Source organism: Aythya fuligula, chromosome 4 (genome assembly GCF_009819795.1).
Source record: "Aythya fuligula isolate bAytFul2 chromosome 4, bAytFul2.pri, whole genome shotgun sequence".
Classification (NCBI taxonomy): Eukaryota; Metazoa; Chordata; class Aves; order Anseriformes; family Anatidae; genus Aythya; species Aythya fuligula.
Window position 1 is genome coordinate 50,529,635 of NC_045562.1, and position 12,949 is coordinate 50,542,583.

General features: G+C 60.7%; 1 protein-coding gene across 1 annotated transcript; it reads right to left on the reverse strand.

Annotated features, from left to right (window-relative positions):
* Positions 1-754: 754 nt before the first annotated feature.
* Positions 755-10,981, reverse strand: LOC116488629 (maestro heat-like repeat-containing protein family member 2B). The gene is made up of 28 exons (XM_032186335.1): positions 10,832-10,981; positions 10,072-10,237; positions 9,772-9,870; positions 9,130-9,281; positions 8,626-8,769; positions 8,179-8,271; positions 7,817-7,886; positions 7,592-7,705; positions 7,432-7,505; positions 7,073-7,192; positions 6,827-6,934; positions 6,469-6,631; positions 6,164-6,346; positions 5,718-5,770; positions 5,474-5,581; positions 5,065-5,184; positions 4,811-4,933; positions 4,550-4,705; positions 4,195-4,317; positions 3,830-3,909; positions 3,498-3,636; positions 3,292-3,384; positions 2,856-2,960; positions 2,510-2,633; positions 2,034-2,146; positions 1,699-1,945; positions 1,394-1,548; positions 755-1,330 (listed from the first exon to the last, which is right to left on the reverse strand). Exons 1-28 carry the CDS (start codon positions 10,979-10,981, stop codon positions 755-757), a joined length of 3,951 nt encoding a protein of 1,316 aa, XP_032042226.1.
* Positions 10,982-12,949: the final 1,968 nt, after the last annotated feature.

A 12,949-nucleotide genomic window follows, 5' to 3' on the forward strand; every position in this document is an offset into this window, starting at 1 on the left:
GACTTCCCCTCCTCCAGCACAGGCGCTGCTCTGCCCTGCACAGAGCTCCCCGAGCACGCAGGAAAGGGCCCCGGCAGCCGTTCCCCTGGGCGCAGCCACCGAGAGGAAGGCGAGATGCTGCCCTGGGGCTCTCACCTTGTCAGGAGGCACATGCCCTCGGCATAAGTGCGGGGGCTCTCCAGCAGCGCTGACATTTGCTGCCTCCAGAACGGCGTCAGCCAGTTCTTCTCAGCGCATTTGCTCAGCACTGACATGAGAGTCTCACAAAAAGGCCTGGGGAAAGAGCAAGAGCCAGAGAAGTCTCAGATCAGAGCAGTGTTCCGCAGGGGAAGACTTAGCAGAGCAAGAATGCTCAGCAGCTTTACGAGCCGCTTCTTCACTCATCCCAAGCTCCAAACAAACAGGGATGGGAGGAAAAAAGCAAATCTGCAGCCTCGAGTGGCCTCCCACCTAGGAAGCAGGACAGGAAACAACCAACCATGCTTGGCTAGGCAATTCAAGCCCCCCTTGCCCTGCCCCTCCTGCTCCTGACCTGCACACGTTGCCCTCTTGCCGCTGATGCTCAGCGTGCCCTCTCCAGGGGCTGAGGGGCGCAAACAGCATCTCTTCCCCCAGCGCCTTGCTGAGCTGCAGCAGGAGCCCAGGGAGGAGAGAGGGAAGCAAGCTCTGGACCCCCTCCTTGGACTGCACGGACACCATTTCGGAGATGGCACAGGTGACCTGCAGGGAAATGAGACCACCCGAGAAGCACCCGTTAAACAAGAGCTTTGCCACCAGCCCCAGCCCACTGGCTGTCTGGGGCACTTCTACTGCCTGCACACCCCGTCTCCAGGACAGCCTTGCAGCCTGGGAGCAGCGGCTGTCCCGGCCGTCCCGAGCTGCTGAGACACTGCAGCAGTGTCCTGGCGGTGTCCAGAGACGCTTGCAAAGGGCACCCAACGCCTTGCCCTCGCACTGGGAGTGGGGGAGCAGACACAAAGCCTCTGCCACTGAACGTACAATCAAGGACTCCGGAGAAGGCTGCTGGGCGTGCAAGCTGCGACTGGACGAGCTGGGCTGGGAGCTGTTGTCTCCCACTCTCCTCAGCTTCCTCGCTAAGCACTTCAGCACACCGATGCCAATGCTGTCTCTCCCCAGAGTCCTCCACAGCTCCAGTGTGTTTCTGCCAAGAGATGTGCAACCGTGAGCCCGTATGCTCTGTGACCTGGGATGCCTTCACCTCACGCTTCTTCAGCAGCCGGGCTGAAGATGCCCGGTTCCTCCCAGTGGTACCAGCACACCTTCGACATTTGGGTGGAGGAGAAGGAGCTGCTGCTTCCCTTGGATCGCTCTAGGGGAGGGGAGGCAAGCTATGGCTCTCTGAGCCCAGCAGGAAAGGGAGGAGCGCATGTACCTGTCCATAGGCACAAACTTCTGGAGGATGACGTTCATCGTGAGCTGCTGGTGATGGCGGGCCAGGATCAGTACCGCATGGCGCACGAAGTACATGAACGAGGGCTCCAGCATGGACTCTGTGCAGGTGTGCAGGACAGAGAGGATTCCTTGCACCTGAAAGAAGCAGGGGAGAAAGAACGTCTTGGCACGTCCTCGCTTCTCCGGGAACGTGGGCGTTCAGCCCATGAGCCACGCCTGCTCCCTTGCCACGCTTTCATGCTCTAAGGCGAAATTTCACCCCTAGCACCCTGCCCGAGCCCTGACTCTGCACCGAGAGCTTCTTTAGCACACAAACGGCAAGATGTGTGGTGCGACAGCCAAAGCGAGAAAGTCCAAGGCATGGCAAAATGTCTCTTACGTCTGGACCAATGTCCTTGCCACATGTTTCCAGAAAGGTGAGCATCCAGTTGCCTGCAGCACGCACGCGGCTTCCTCTGGCATGCCGGAAGGGCTCCTGGATGGCATTCATGAAGTGTGCGGCCTGTTCTTTGGGGAAGTTTTTGCAAACAATCTGGAAAGATGCAAGAAACAGGAGAGATCCCATCACGGCTCTGCTCCAGCTCTTCAGAACATAATGCAAGCTTGAGGGCACTCTTTACCTCTGCGATTTGGATGGAGGTCTGGAGCTGCTGAGAGGTGTCGCTGCGAGCACTCAGCCCCTCACACAAGCTCACAGGGTCGTCTGTCTCCAACACCCTGTTCGTGGCCTTGGCTGGAACGAGCACGGGGAGAAAAGGGGAGTCCCACTTAGGGCAACTGAACTTCCCTTCCCAGCCTTTGCTGAAAGGGCCAGGGGAGTCAGTCTTGAACTCGGTGCAGCAGGATGGCCCTTGCCAGGTTCTGAGTGCCCCCGGCTGCAGGAAACGCTGCTGGCAGGTGGCACTGGGTGGCCCTCTGCCAGGATCCCTCCCCAGGTGCCTGGGGAGGTGGAGGACAAACAGGGTGGGGACAGGACAGCAGCCGAGCACCGTGCCTCTCCTCTCCCTCCTGGCGGCAGGGCCCAGCCCCCGCTGGGGATCCCGGTAGGGCCAGGCGGGGCAGAGGGCCGGCAGGCGCCTGCTCTACTCACACTCACCTTGGATGTGGAGAAGGGAGCTGAGGCAGGCAGCGGCCAGCTGGCGAGAGCTGGTCGTGGGCTCACAGGTCAGAGGCCCCAGCAATCCCGCCAAGGCGCCAAACGGCAGGTAGGCACCTCTTGTCTGCAGGGGCGAGAGGAAGAACAAGGGCTGGAGGTGGCCCCAGCACTCCCTTGCGTCTCCCACCCGCGCCCTGCTCAGGCCAGGACTGGTCAGAGGGGCCACCCCAGAGCGCTGCGCTGGGGGACCCCACAGCCCGTGCACAGCTGGGCAGAGCTGCCCTGCCAGGCCCTTGCAGGTGGTTGGGGAGGGAGCAGGGGGCACACGGTGGGCATCCTTCCTCACCTGAAAAGCGACTCCATCTCTGCAGTCCTCCAGCAGCTGGGCGCAGACCTGCAGGGCCCTCTTGCACTCCCACGGATTGTCCAAGGAGAGCCAGAACCACAGGACCTGGGGCAGAGCAGCTCTGTCTGCCAAGGGGCATCTTTCCCTGCCCGCCATCCCTCTCCATTTCCCTCCCTTCCTGGCACTTTCCCTGAGGGCCTGCCCTGCGGCACTGCCCCACTCTCTTCAGACGCACCTGCTCCCACCCAGGAGCTTTTCCCTGCAGCCAGCCAGGGGCTGCCTCTTGGCTTTCCCCCCTGCAGGGCCCACTTCTTGGCCTCCCCGAGCTCACAAAAACCTGGTGTGGCAGCAGGAGGTTCCTGCTCCTCTGCTAACTCCCCAGGGTCCCCACTGGTGGCAGGAGGGATGCTTGCCCCGTCACCCCATGGATACTCACCTCGGCGATGTCTACGAAGTGGACAGGGCTCGGCTTTGTCTTGAGCAGGACTGCCATGAGCCGGCCCAGAGCCTTTGTGGCCATGTGCAGAGACTGAAAGCGGAGGAGAGGGACGGAGATGCAGGATCACGGCTGCTGCCAGAACACAGCTTGTGCTGGGGAGGGGTCCTGACCGAGAGGTGGGCAGGGAAGGGACAGCAAGTTACCTGGAGCTGCAGCACTGCCTCCTCTGCGTTCCCGATCTCCCCAATCTGCTCAGCCGCTGAAGGAAGTGGCAGGATGGCCCGGCAGCAGTCAGACAGCAGGCTGCAAATTTCCTTGCTGCTGAACGAGATCTCCAGCTTGCTGGCAAGGGGAAGCCAAAAAAGAGGAGTTCCTAGCGTTCTCCAGAGAGGGTCGCATGGCATCTGGGCTTGTCCTCATCGACAGCCCCAAATCCAACCAGCCTAGGCTGTGGCAGGGAGAGCTGCTCTTCGGGAGCTCCCCGACAGGAGGAACGTCATCCCACCTCACAGCCCCCGCAGCTCCTCGCTCTTACCTCCACTGCTCCAGGGCCAGAATCACCTTCAGGTGCAGGGACGCTGCCGGGAAGTCCCAGAGAGTCGTCTTCAGCAAGTTCTGCAAGAGAAATTTGCCAAGTGGGCATTGGGCACAGGAGAGCTCTCGCACCCTGCCTGGGGACGGGCACTACTGCCAGACACTGGCTGCAGCGCTCCCGCAGCTCCCACAGGGGCACTGCAGGATGGAGCAGCTCCCCAGCAGCTGCCCAGCCATGGCCACGGACTGCCAGCACCCAAGGGCCCAGCTGGGGACACGGCTGTAGGAGCTCAGGAGGGAGACCTTCCTGCCCCCTGGCATGGCCCCAAACTCCCCTGCAAGGCAGCCCTGGCTCTGGGCACTCACCTGCAGGATCAGCAGCAGCTTGTGCTTCAGGACAGGATGGAAGCTGCCCAAGTTCCCCACAGCTTGGATGGCACAGCCGACCTCAAGGATGCTCTGCACCAGAGCAAGATTGGTCTGCAAGTTCTGGGGCCCAAGAGAGAAAAAAACCCTTTGAACTGGAGGAAGGGCTACGGGCTGCGAGAGGAACATGTGCACACGGGGGAAATCTAGGGGAAGGGCTTGGATCTTCCTGCTGGGACAAACCATTCCTTGGGGCACCTTTAGAAAGAGATGGCCTGGCTCAGGATGCCCTAGCACGGAGGGATTGGAGCTGGGGCACCCAGCAGCCCTGCCCCTGCACTCCCCGAGCTCTCACCTGGCTGCTGGAGATGGAGAGCAGCAGGATGTTGCCCGCGATGTCTGCCTCCACATGGGCGAGCAGTTGTTCCTTGGAGGCACGCAGTGCCATGCTGCTGTGGGCGAGCATGACAGCACTGCAAGTGGCCTCAGCTCTCCTGCTGGCCTGGGTCATCTGCGTTGCGAGAGATGCTGTGAGACGTCCGCCCGATGGCCCCCCACAGCCCACGATGAAAAGCAGGTGGAAGAAAGCCAGGGAGTGAAACCCCAAACACCTCACCTTCCTGCGTCTGGAAACCCTCAAGCCCCGAACACTGCATGAGGTGGCAGCAAATGTTGTCAGTGTCTCCAAGACCAGGCCGAAGTGGCTGTCGGCGGCTTGGCAGACGAGAGAAATGATTCCCTGCAACAAAAGAGCGAGGGGCAGTTGGCACAGGCCCAGCCGTTCAGACATGGCCAGCCACAGTGGTGGGCAGCGATGAGGAGCTGGAAGAGGCCTGGAGCAGGGCCCAGGGACAGAGCAGGGAAGCTCACCTGGGCCTCAGATGGCTCCTCAGGTTGTGCTCTCGTCAGATGTTGCAGCAGGTTCTCTTGGACGTGTGGGAGTTCCTGACAAGCTCCCAGCGTTGTCCCAAGAGCCTTGTACAGGAAAGCCTGCAAGGGAAAAAGCCAAGCCCGAGATGCAGCAACAGCCTGGCGTGCTGCAACGGGGCCAGAGCAGGACAGGCGCCAGCGCACGGGGAGCAGCCGAGCCCGGACGCAGGGATGGGCTTTCGCCAGCCCCGCTCAGCACGGAGGGAAAGGCCGCGGGGGGCAAGGGCCGGGGAAGCAGCGCAGACAGCCCTCGTGGGCAGAGCACCGCCTGCAGCCCCAGCCCCAGCCCCGCACGTGGGCGGGGGCCCCGTGGCTGCGCTGCCAGGAGAGAGCCGGGCAGGGAACCGACCTTCTCCCCAGAGCTGCTGGGAGAGCTGTCCAGCCGCTGGCTCAGTGCACAGCTCAGGCGCTTGGTCCAGGCGTCATCCCCGATGGTTTCCAGGGATGCCCTCAGGAACTGCAGGAGAGAACAGGAGAGGAAGCGAATGGTTCTTGGCCTTTGACAAGCAGGAAGAGGCAGTGCCAAGGCACACGGCCACGCCAGGGTGGCCTTCCACGAGAGCTGTGGCCCGTGTGAGGAGAGCAGGCAGTACCTGAAGCAGATGGCGCTCCCACTCGGCAGCGTCTGGGATGTTCCCCTTTCCTCCTAGAAAGTAGGAAGAAGACAAAAAACCTTGCTTGGGACCAAGCCACAAAAGAAGAGCTGCTGCAAAGCTGGCCTGGCCCAGGGAAGCTGGTGGCTGCACCCGCTCCAGAGGCAGCCGTCCGTCCCTCCCCACAAGCACCGCCCCAGCAGGGCCATGGAGGTGCCACCAGGACCAACATGCTGTCCAAGGGGACAGGAAGGGCCCCATCCATGCACCGGGATGAATGGATCGCTGTGGGACCGCTCCCCCCAGCTTCAGTGCTGGCTCCCCGGAAGGGAAATGAAACGGCAGCAGAACAAGCACTGGGCACCAGGCGGGGATTCCTCTAGGCCATGCTGGGAAGCTGACTTGCCATGCCCTCCCTCCCCTTCCCCTCCCCAGCAGCACTTTACCTTGGAGGTACTGCAGCAGCAGGGGAATCTCGGTGTTCCACGTGGCCCCCACAGCTCCGTGGATCCTGCTGTGGAGGCTCTGCATCACCAGCAAGGCAGCAGCTTGGAGTTCACTGCCCGCAAAAGGAGACCCCGCCACCACCAGCAGGCGAGCCAGCAAGTTGTGCGGAGTCAGCATTGTCTCTGCGGGGAGAAAGAAATGCTGGGTGAGATGCCGAGCCACACCGTGCCCTGCCACGCTGCCGTCCCTGCAGGACGCAGACCCAGAGGTCAGCAGAGCTCATTGGGGGAGTTGCTACTCCTACCTTGCAACAGGGAGCTGAGGACATCGGGATCCAGTTCGTGATGCTCGTGCCCTGCTGTCAGCTCATTGCTCTCAGCCAGGGCGCGGAGACAGCGCGAGAGGGGGATCAGCATGCCCGTGTACTTGGCTGGCATCACATAGATCAGCAGCCTCGGCCACAGGAGCTGTAGACAATGAGACAATTCAGCCCGTCAGCATTTCTGCCTCAGCTCAGAGATGGGGAGGATGGTGTGCATCTCCCGGAGCACTTCAGAGCATGCTGGGGGGGAGCTCTCAGGTGTGCAAAGGGGGCTAGGAACAAATGGCCTGAAGGAGAGGAGAGGAGAGGAGCAGCAGCAGCAGGACAGAGGAGGACTTACTTTGGCCATCCCTCTCACAGAGATGTCCAGTGACCCCAGGACGTCCATGCACAGCCCTTGGAGACCTCCTTCTTCCTGGGCTTCCTGGGCAGACAGGAGTCCTGCAGCCTGCAAGACAACATTGGGAACACCCCGCCCCGGTTGCTCTCAGTTCCTGCCCCAGGCTCAGGCGTGGCCCCAGCAGGCTCCCATGCCAGACTCCTGGCAGCAGATCTCCCCAGGGAAGATGTTGCACGCTGTCCTTACCCTTCTGCTCGAGCTCTGGCTGAACTCACTGAAGATGTAGCCCACAACGTCCCACGCTGAGCAGCTCTGGGCATTGGCACTGAGCAGCTCCCTGATGAAGTGCAGAACTGCCCTCCTCACCTGCCAGGGGTCAAGTGTGGTTAGCACAGGGGCACGGGGACCTGCCCATGCTGGCAGCGGCATCACCTCTGGCTGTCAGCCCTCCTTCCGGTAAACACGAAGGAGCGGGGCAATGGCTGTCTAGGTCAGAGCCCTTCTAGTCCAGCCTTGCCAGGCTCTGCCTCTGCCCTGAGGGAAAAGGTTTCTCTCCCACCCCGACCCTGACCCCGATGGCACAGTCCCTTCCCAAAGCAGCTCACCCGGATGCTGGGGTCCCTGCACACACGCTTGACAGCCTCCACGACCTGGGGCAGCTTCTCTGCCATCGTGGGCTCTGCAAGAGATCCAGTGAGGCATGCGTGGAGGCACAGCCCAGAGGGCGGAAGAGAGCCCTCCAAGCCCTGACCCCGCAGTACTGACCGTCACAGCGTGCCAGAGCACCGAGCAGACCCAGGGCTGCCACGCGCACGGCCTCCCTCTCGTGGCCCAGCTGGGACTCCAGGAACAGGATCGTCTCCTCTGGGCAGATCCGAGCTGTGGGGAGGAAATCCCATCCTGCATTAGCAAGCAGCTTATCCCCATTTCTGAGCTTTGGGAGAGAGCTGCCGGGACACCACGGGGCATCGCCACAGCTCCTCTCCTTACCTTGCAGCAGGATGCACTGGCTCAGCTCTGCCTTATGGTCCTGGCTGTGCTCTTTGGTGTCGTCAGTGAGCTGTGGGAACAAGGTCCCACATGGTGGAGAAAGTCCCAGCAGCATTGAGAGGGCCCGAAAAGAAACAGCGCTGCCAGCTCTCATCTCCCTGGGCACTTGTGGCAAGAGGACCCCCAGCCAAAACCCAGCCCACCCCACAGCGTCCCCAGGGACACACGCACAGGTCTGGAGCACCCAGGAGCCACCCAGGAGCCAAGGCTGAGCAGCATTCAAAGACTCAGGGCTCTGGAGTCCTCCCGAGACTCAGCCAAGAGGGAATTGCTGTGGCTGTGTGGGTGCAGGCTCCCCTTACCTCGCTGTACACGACGCTGTTAATGGCAAGACACTTGCCCTTGGGGACGGGGATTTGAACTTGCTCCAGGGCCTCCAGGAAATAAAGGAGGCTCTGCAAGAGAACAGGAGAGGAAGAAAGGGCCAAAGCCATGTCAAGCCACTTGCGAATGGAGAAACTGTGCACAGCAACAGAGCTCCCCGTGCAAACAGCCCCCAGGGAGGTGGGAGCAAAGCCTCCCATCTCCCAGAGGTGGGCCCCACTGCCTCTTGGCTCCCTCCTGGCCCCATCATGGTTGCTCTTCCCTTGCCTGAAGAGCCGAGGGAGCCTCGCATCTCCATTGACCTCCCTGTTGCACGTTTCTCTAAGGGGAGCTCCCTGGCTCCTCCCTGCATGCCACAGATCCCTGAGCCCTTGTGCCACTTGCACAGACCCCACAGCCGTGCCAGGCCCTGCGCCACACCTCACCTTGGTCACCCTGGAGGCGTCTTGGACCGTCCGATACTGGTGCAGGAGCCAGAGGAGCTGCTCCCAGACATGCTCCCGGTGCTCCTCCTTGTGCAGGAGGACACGCATCAAGGGAGTCATGGCCCCGATGACAGCTTGCTTGTCCTGGAGACGAACCGGGGAGGCCCAGCGTCAAAGGCTGAAGGTCTGCCCTGCCCACAGAGAGGTCTTCCCCTTGCCCTTTTTCCTTCCCTCTCCCTCTCCCTCTCCCTCTCCCTCTCCCTCTCCCTTCTGCCCTGCAGGAGATGGGCTTGCTCTGGAGGGCAGAGAGGTTTTCCCCACCCCTCACCCCCCGCCCTGCCTGCCCAAATGCCCTGGGCTTCAGCTGCTTCCCCGCAGGGAGCCCCCAGCCCCAGGCACAGAGCCAGTCTGGGGCCTCTTGCAGCCAGCCCGCTGGGCACAGACAGAGGCACAGGCGGGGACATCCCTGCTGCCATCCCCAGCTGGGAAAGCAGCACTTCTCACCTCTTCCTCCTGGCAGTCCAGCCAGTTTCTTGTCACAGAGCAGAACACCTGGGAAAGGTTTTCATACAGCTGCTCCTTCTCCGTAGCAGGCAAGGAGCATCCTTTCCAGGTGCAGATGTAAACGTTGACCACTTTGGCCCACTGCTCCAGAGCTGCACCAAGAGAAGAGAAAAAGGAGCCTGGAGCAGGAAAGGGAGCAGCACCCCCCGCCAGCCTGCTGGAAGCACAGTTCATTCAGCTCAGGAGCAGATCTAGGTTCGAGGGCAAGTTGTGTGCTCGAGGTGTCTCAATGACAATGCCACACCGTTTCTGTCCTCCACATGACACCGTCTCCTCACAGGCTCCAGCATTTTCCTCTGCAGCCTTCCTCTGTCTTTCCCTTCCCCAAGTTTTGCCCATCAGGGCACATGAACCCGGTGGGAAAGCCCAGGAAGGCAGCAAAGGGACCCAGGAGTTCCCGGGCACCTTCACCTCCAGCCCACAGAAACCTTCACCCACCCTTTCCAGGCGCCCCCAATGCTTTGGGATGGCTCAGGGCTGGCAGCACTGTGGGCTCAGGCCCGCCATGCCCGCTCTGAGACCAGAGCGAGGTGCCAGGGGCTGCCCTGCCCCTGCCCCTGCCCCTCCCCAGGGTCCACTCACCACCGCAGGCAGCACGCAGGATCCGGCCGCTCCCTAACTGGCCCACCACGGTGCGCAGCCCCAACAGCACCACGCGCATGAAGGGGATGCACTGCAGGGCTGCGAAGAGAACGGAGAGTGGCCACGGTCAGAGCCCCCAGCCGGCACTGGCAGCGAGGGAGGAGGCGCTGCAGCCACGGTGCCCCCCAGCTCAGCACGGCTGGCGTGGAGAGGGGAAGGATCCCTTTCTATCCCAGCTCTCCCAGCCTGGACCAAAGCGGGAGGGAAGGAGGGAGGGAGGATGGTGGTGCTGGACCGTACCGTTGGTGCTGAGGAGTTTGCCCACAGCGATGAGCACGAACTCCTTGGAGATCTGCCCTGGGGCATTCAGCTGGGCCAGGAGCTCAGCTAGCACAAAGCTGAAGTGGGAGCGGGCCAGAGCCACCAGGACGTCGCTGGCAGCCACCTTCGTGTCTTCTGTCACGCCCTGAAAAAGAGGCTCAGGTGAATTGCCCCCCGGGAGACAGGCTGAGTGAGGCACTTGGACGGGCTGAACAGCTGCAGGTGCCGGAGCACTGGCACAGAGACACTGTGGGGGCTCCTCCTTGGAGATCTTCAGAAGCCGCCTGGACGCGGTCTTGGGCAGCCTGCTCTGGGTGGCCCTGCTGGAGCAGGGCTTGGAGCAGGTGGACCCAGAGGGCCCTGCCAGCCTCAGCCATCCTGCGATCCCCTGATCTGCGAGGCAGCCAGCCCCAGCTATGGGGCTTCAGCTTGAATGGACTTTGTGTGCTGGAGGCACTGGGGAGATGGCCCCTACTCCCCCACAACACCCCTTGGGGACAGCTGTGCCTGGGGCTGGGCGGCTGCCACCTCTGGTCCCCTGGGGAAGGAAGGCGAGCAGCTCCCCAGCTGTTGCTCCCCACCTAGCCCAGGCAGGCTTCTCCCCAGCCGCTTGAACCCTCGGGGCCACTGGGGAGCCTCTGTTGGGCCCCAAGGCCAGAAAAACCTGTCTGTGCTGCTCCGCATTGCCCTCCAATGCCTGGCAGGCTGCTCCCATCGCCTTCCAAGAGCACCGTCTCACCTGGTCAGCTGTCAGGTCCCAGGACACCTCTGCTAGCAGCCGGTTCACGACACCGCACTGCAGGCAGCTGTCATCTCCCCACAAGACGGTCTCGAGCTCACAGTAAGTCTGCGCTCTGTCACCCTGGGGACAGACCACCATAGGGATCATTTGCACTTGCTTTGCTCCTCTTCCCAGCGTGCTACCAGCTGCCCGCCCTCGCTCTGCAGAGCCTAGGGATGTGCTGCTGGGGCTGGGAAGCTGCAATAGGGACACAAATCCCCTGGTCTCTGGGCTTGGGCAGCCACGGGACCTTGGGATGGGGCCAGGGCAAATGACTGCTCCTTGAGAAGCTCCAGGCTGGGCACTGCCCTGTGCCAGGGCTTCTGGACGAGAAAACCAGGAGGGCAGAGGTGCCGCCAGACACAGTCTCCCCCTGCTCCCCCAGGGAACCCCGCTGCATCATGGTGGGGAGCCCCCGCCTCACCTCCTCGTCTTGCAGGCGCTCTAGCAAAGTCGCAACAGTGGCAGAGGTCGGGGCTGCTTCAGGGACAGGCCCTGGCACCCTGCCTCTGCCCTGGCGACGTTTACGTCTGGGCCAGCAGCCCACACCTGGAAGGAAGGAAAGAACGGAGCAGGTCATTGGTGCTGCTGGCTGCAGGGGGCTGGAGCTGGTAGGGACAAGGATCTTGGCCAGTTTGGAGAGAAATCTCCGCAGGAGATGCAGCCCCGAGCAGCCTGCTGGGATGGGTCCTGCTTCAGCCCCCAACCTCCCTCGCGCTGCCCCTCACCGCTAAGGGCTCTCAGCCTCTCCATCGCAGCAGGATGTCCCCAGATAGACACAATGCTCTCTCTGGGTCCTCCTCCTACAGGCCCCACAAGCAACTGGGCCACAGCTAGCACCCACGGCAGAGGGACATAGGAGGGATACAGGAGGGATACGCTGTGACATCACCACCAGGGCCTGTTACCACACAGAGGGCCGTCCCTAGCTCATGGCTGAAGTAGACTCAAGGAGGAAACTTCTGCACTGAAATACATCCTGGCAAACCTACAGTATCTTGGTCTGGTTGTCACCTTTCACCACTTCTCCACTGGGGTCATAGAATCACAGAATGTCCTGAGTTGGAAGGGACCCACAAGGATCCCTGAGTCCAACTCCTGAGTCTCCAAAGTGTTATAAATGAGGTCTCAACTCAATCTGAATTTTGTAATATTTATAAAACAAATATTTCTAAAAGGTATAAAAGGCAAGTAAACAGTGCTGGGTGTGCGGGGAGTCTATGCTCCACCAACACGCACACACAAACATCAAACATTCTAAATATACAGACCATTGCTTTACATACTAAACCCGAGTATGCCTATACTTTTGTACAATCAGGAAAGGTAACAAACAATCCTTTAAGTTCCATGACTTAACAGTCTCCATTTCCCATTCCTTTTCTTGATTACATACAAGTCTCAATTTTCCATTCCTTTTGAACAATATGTCTTGCTTTAAGTTGTCAAGCAACTCGGTCTTCATGCCTTATGTATCCTGTTCTTCCCAGATCGAAGAAAAGCATATCCATTTCCTTTTCGAGGCCAATAAGGCCTGGGTCAAAAGGCACGTCCAGGTCACCAGGGGGCAGAACAGCAAAAGCCTTCGATGGCTGTAGCAGCAGAGGGGCCCATGGCGTAGCAGCCATAGCAGTCATAGCAGAAGGATCAGTAAAGGAGCCTGCAGCTCCCTCACTGTCTGGCAAACCACACGTTTCTGACTGTGGTCCCACAGGGCTCTTTAAGGCCTCAGAGATTGCTCACCAGGTGCTGAGCAGTCCCACTGCAACCTTGTTGTTTTTAGTTGCAGAGTCCCACACCTTGACCTTGACTTTGGTCCCATATTTCAGGCTCATAAACTGTCCAATTGTCAATAAGGAGGATAAGCTGTAAGGTTACCAGGACAGTTTGTTTCTAAGGACGTATGATTCCCCACAATGTGCAGCTGCTTACCAGCGAGGGGCAGCTGTGTGCGCAGGGCTGCTTCTCTCAGCTTGAGCTTCTTCCGGGCTCTGGTGTGCCATTTCCAGCGACTTTCTGTGTGAGCTTCTCTGAGCGGTTTGCTGAGTTTGGCCGAACCTATCTTCATGAGGCAAT

Coding starts and splice junctions, on each gene's coding strand:
- LOC116488629 (XM_032186335.1), bottom strand. CDS start 10,981: ATGATCCCTATGGTGGTCTGTCCCCAGGGTGACAGAGCGCAGACTTAC. Junction 3,910..4,194: donor AGCTGCTGCTGATCCTGCAG/GTGAGTGCCCAG, acceptor TTTCTCTTGCAG/AACTTGCTGAAGACGACTCT. Junction 2,961..3,291: donor ACTTCGTAGACATCGCCGAG/GTGAGTATCCAT, acceptor GCTCTGCCCCAG/GTCCTGTGGTTCTGGCTCTC.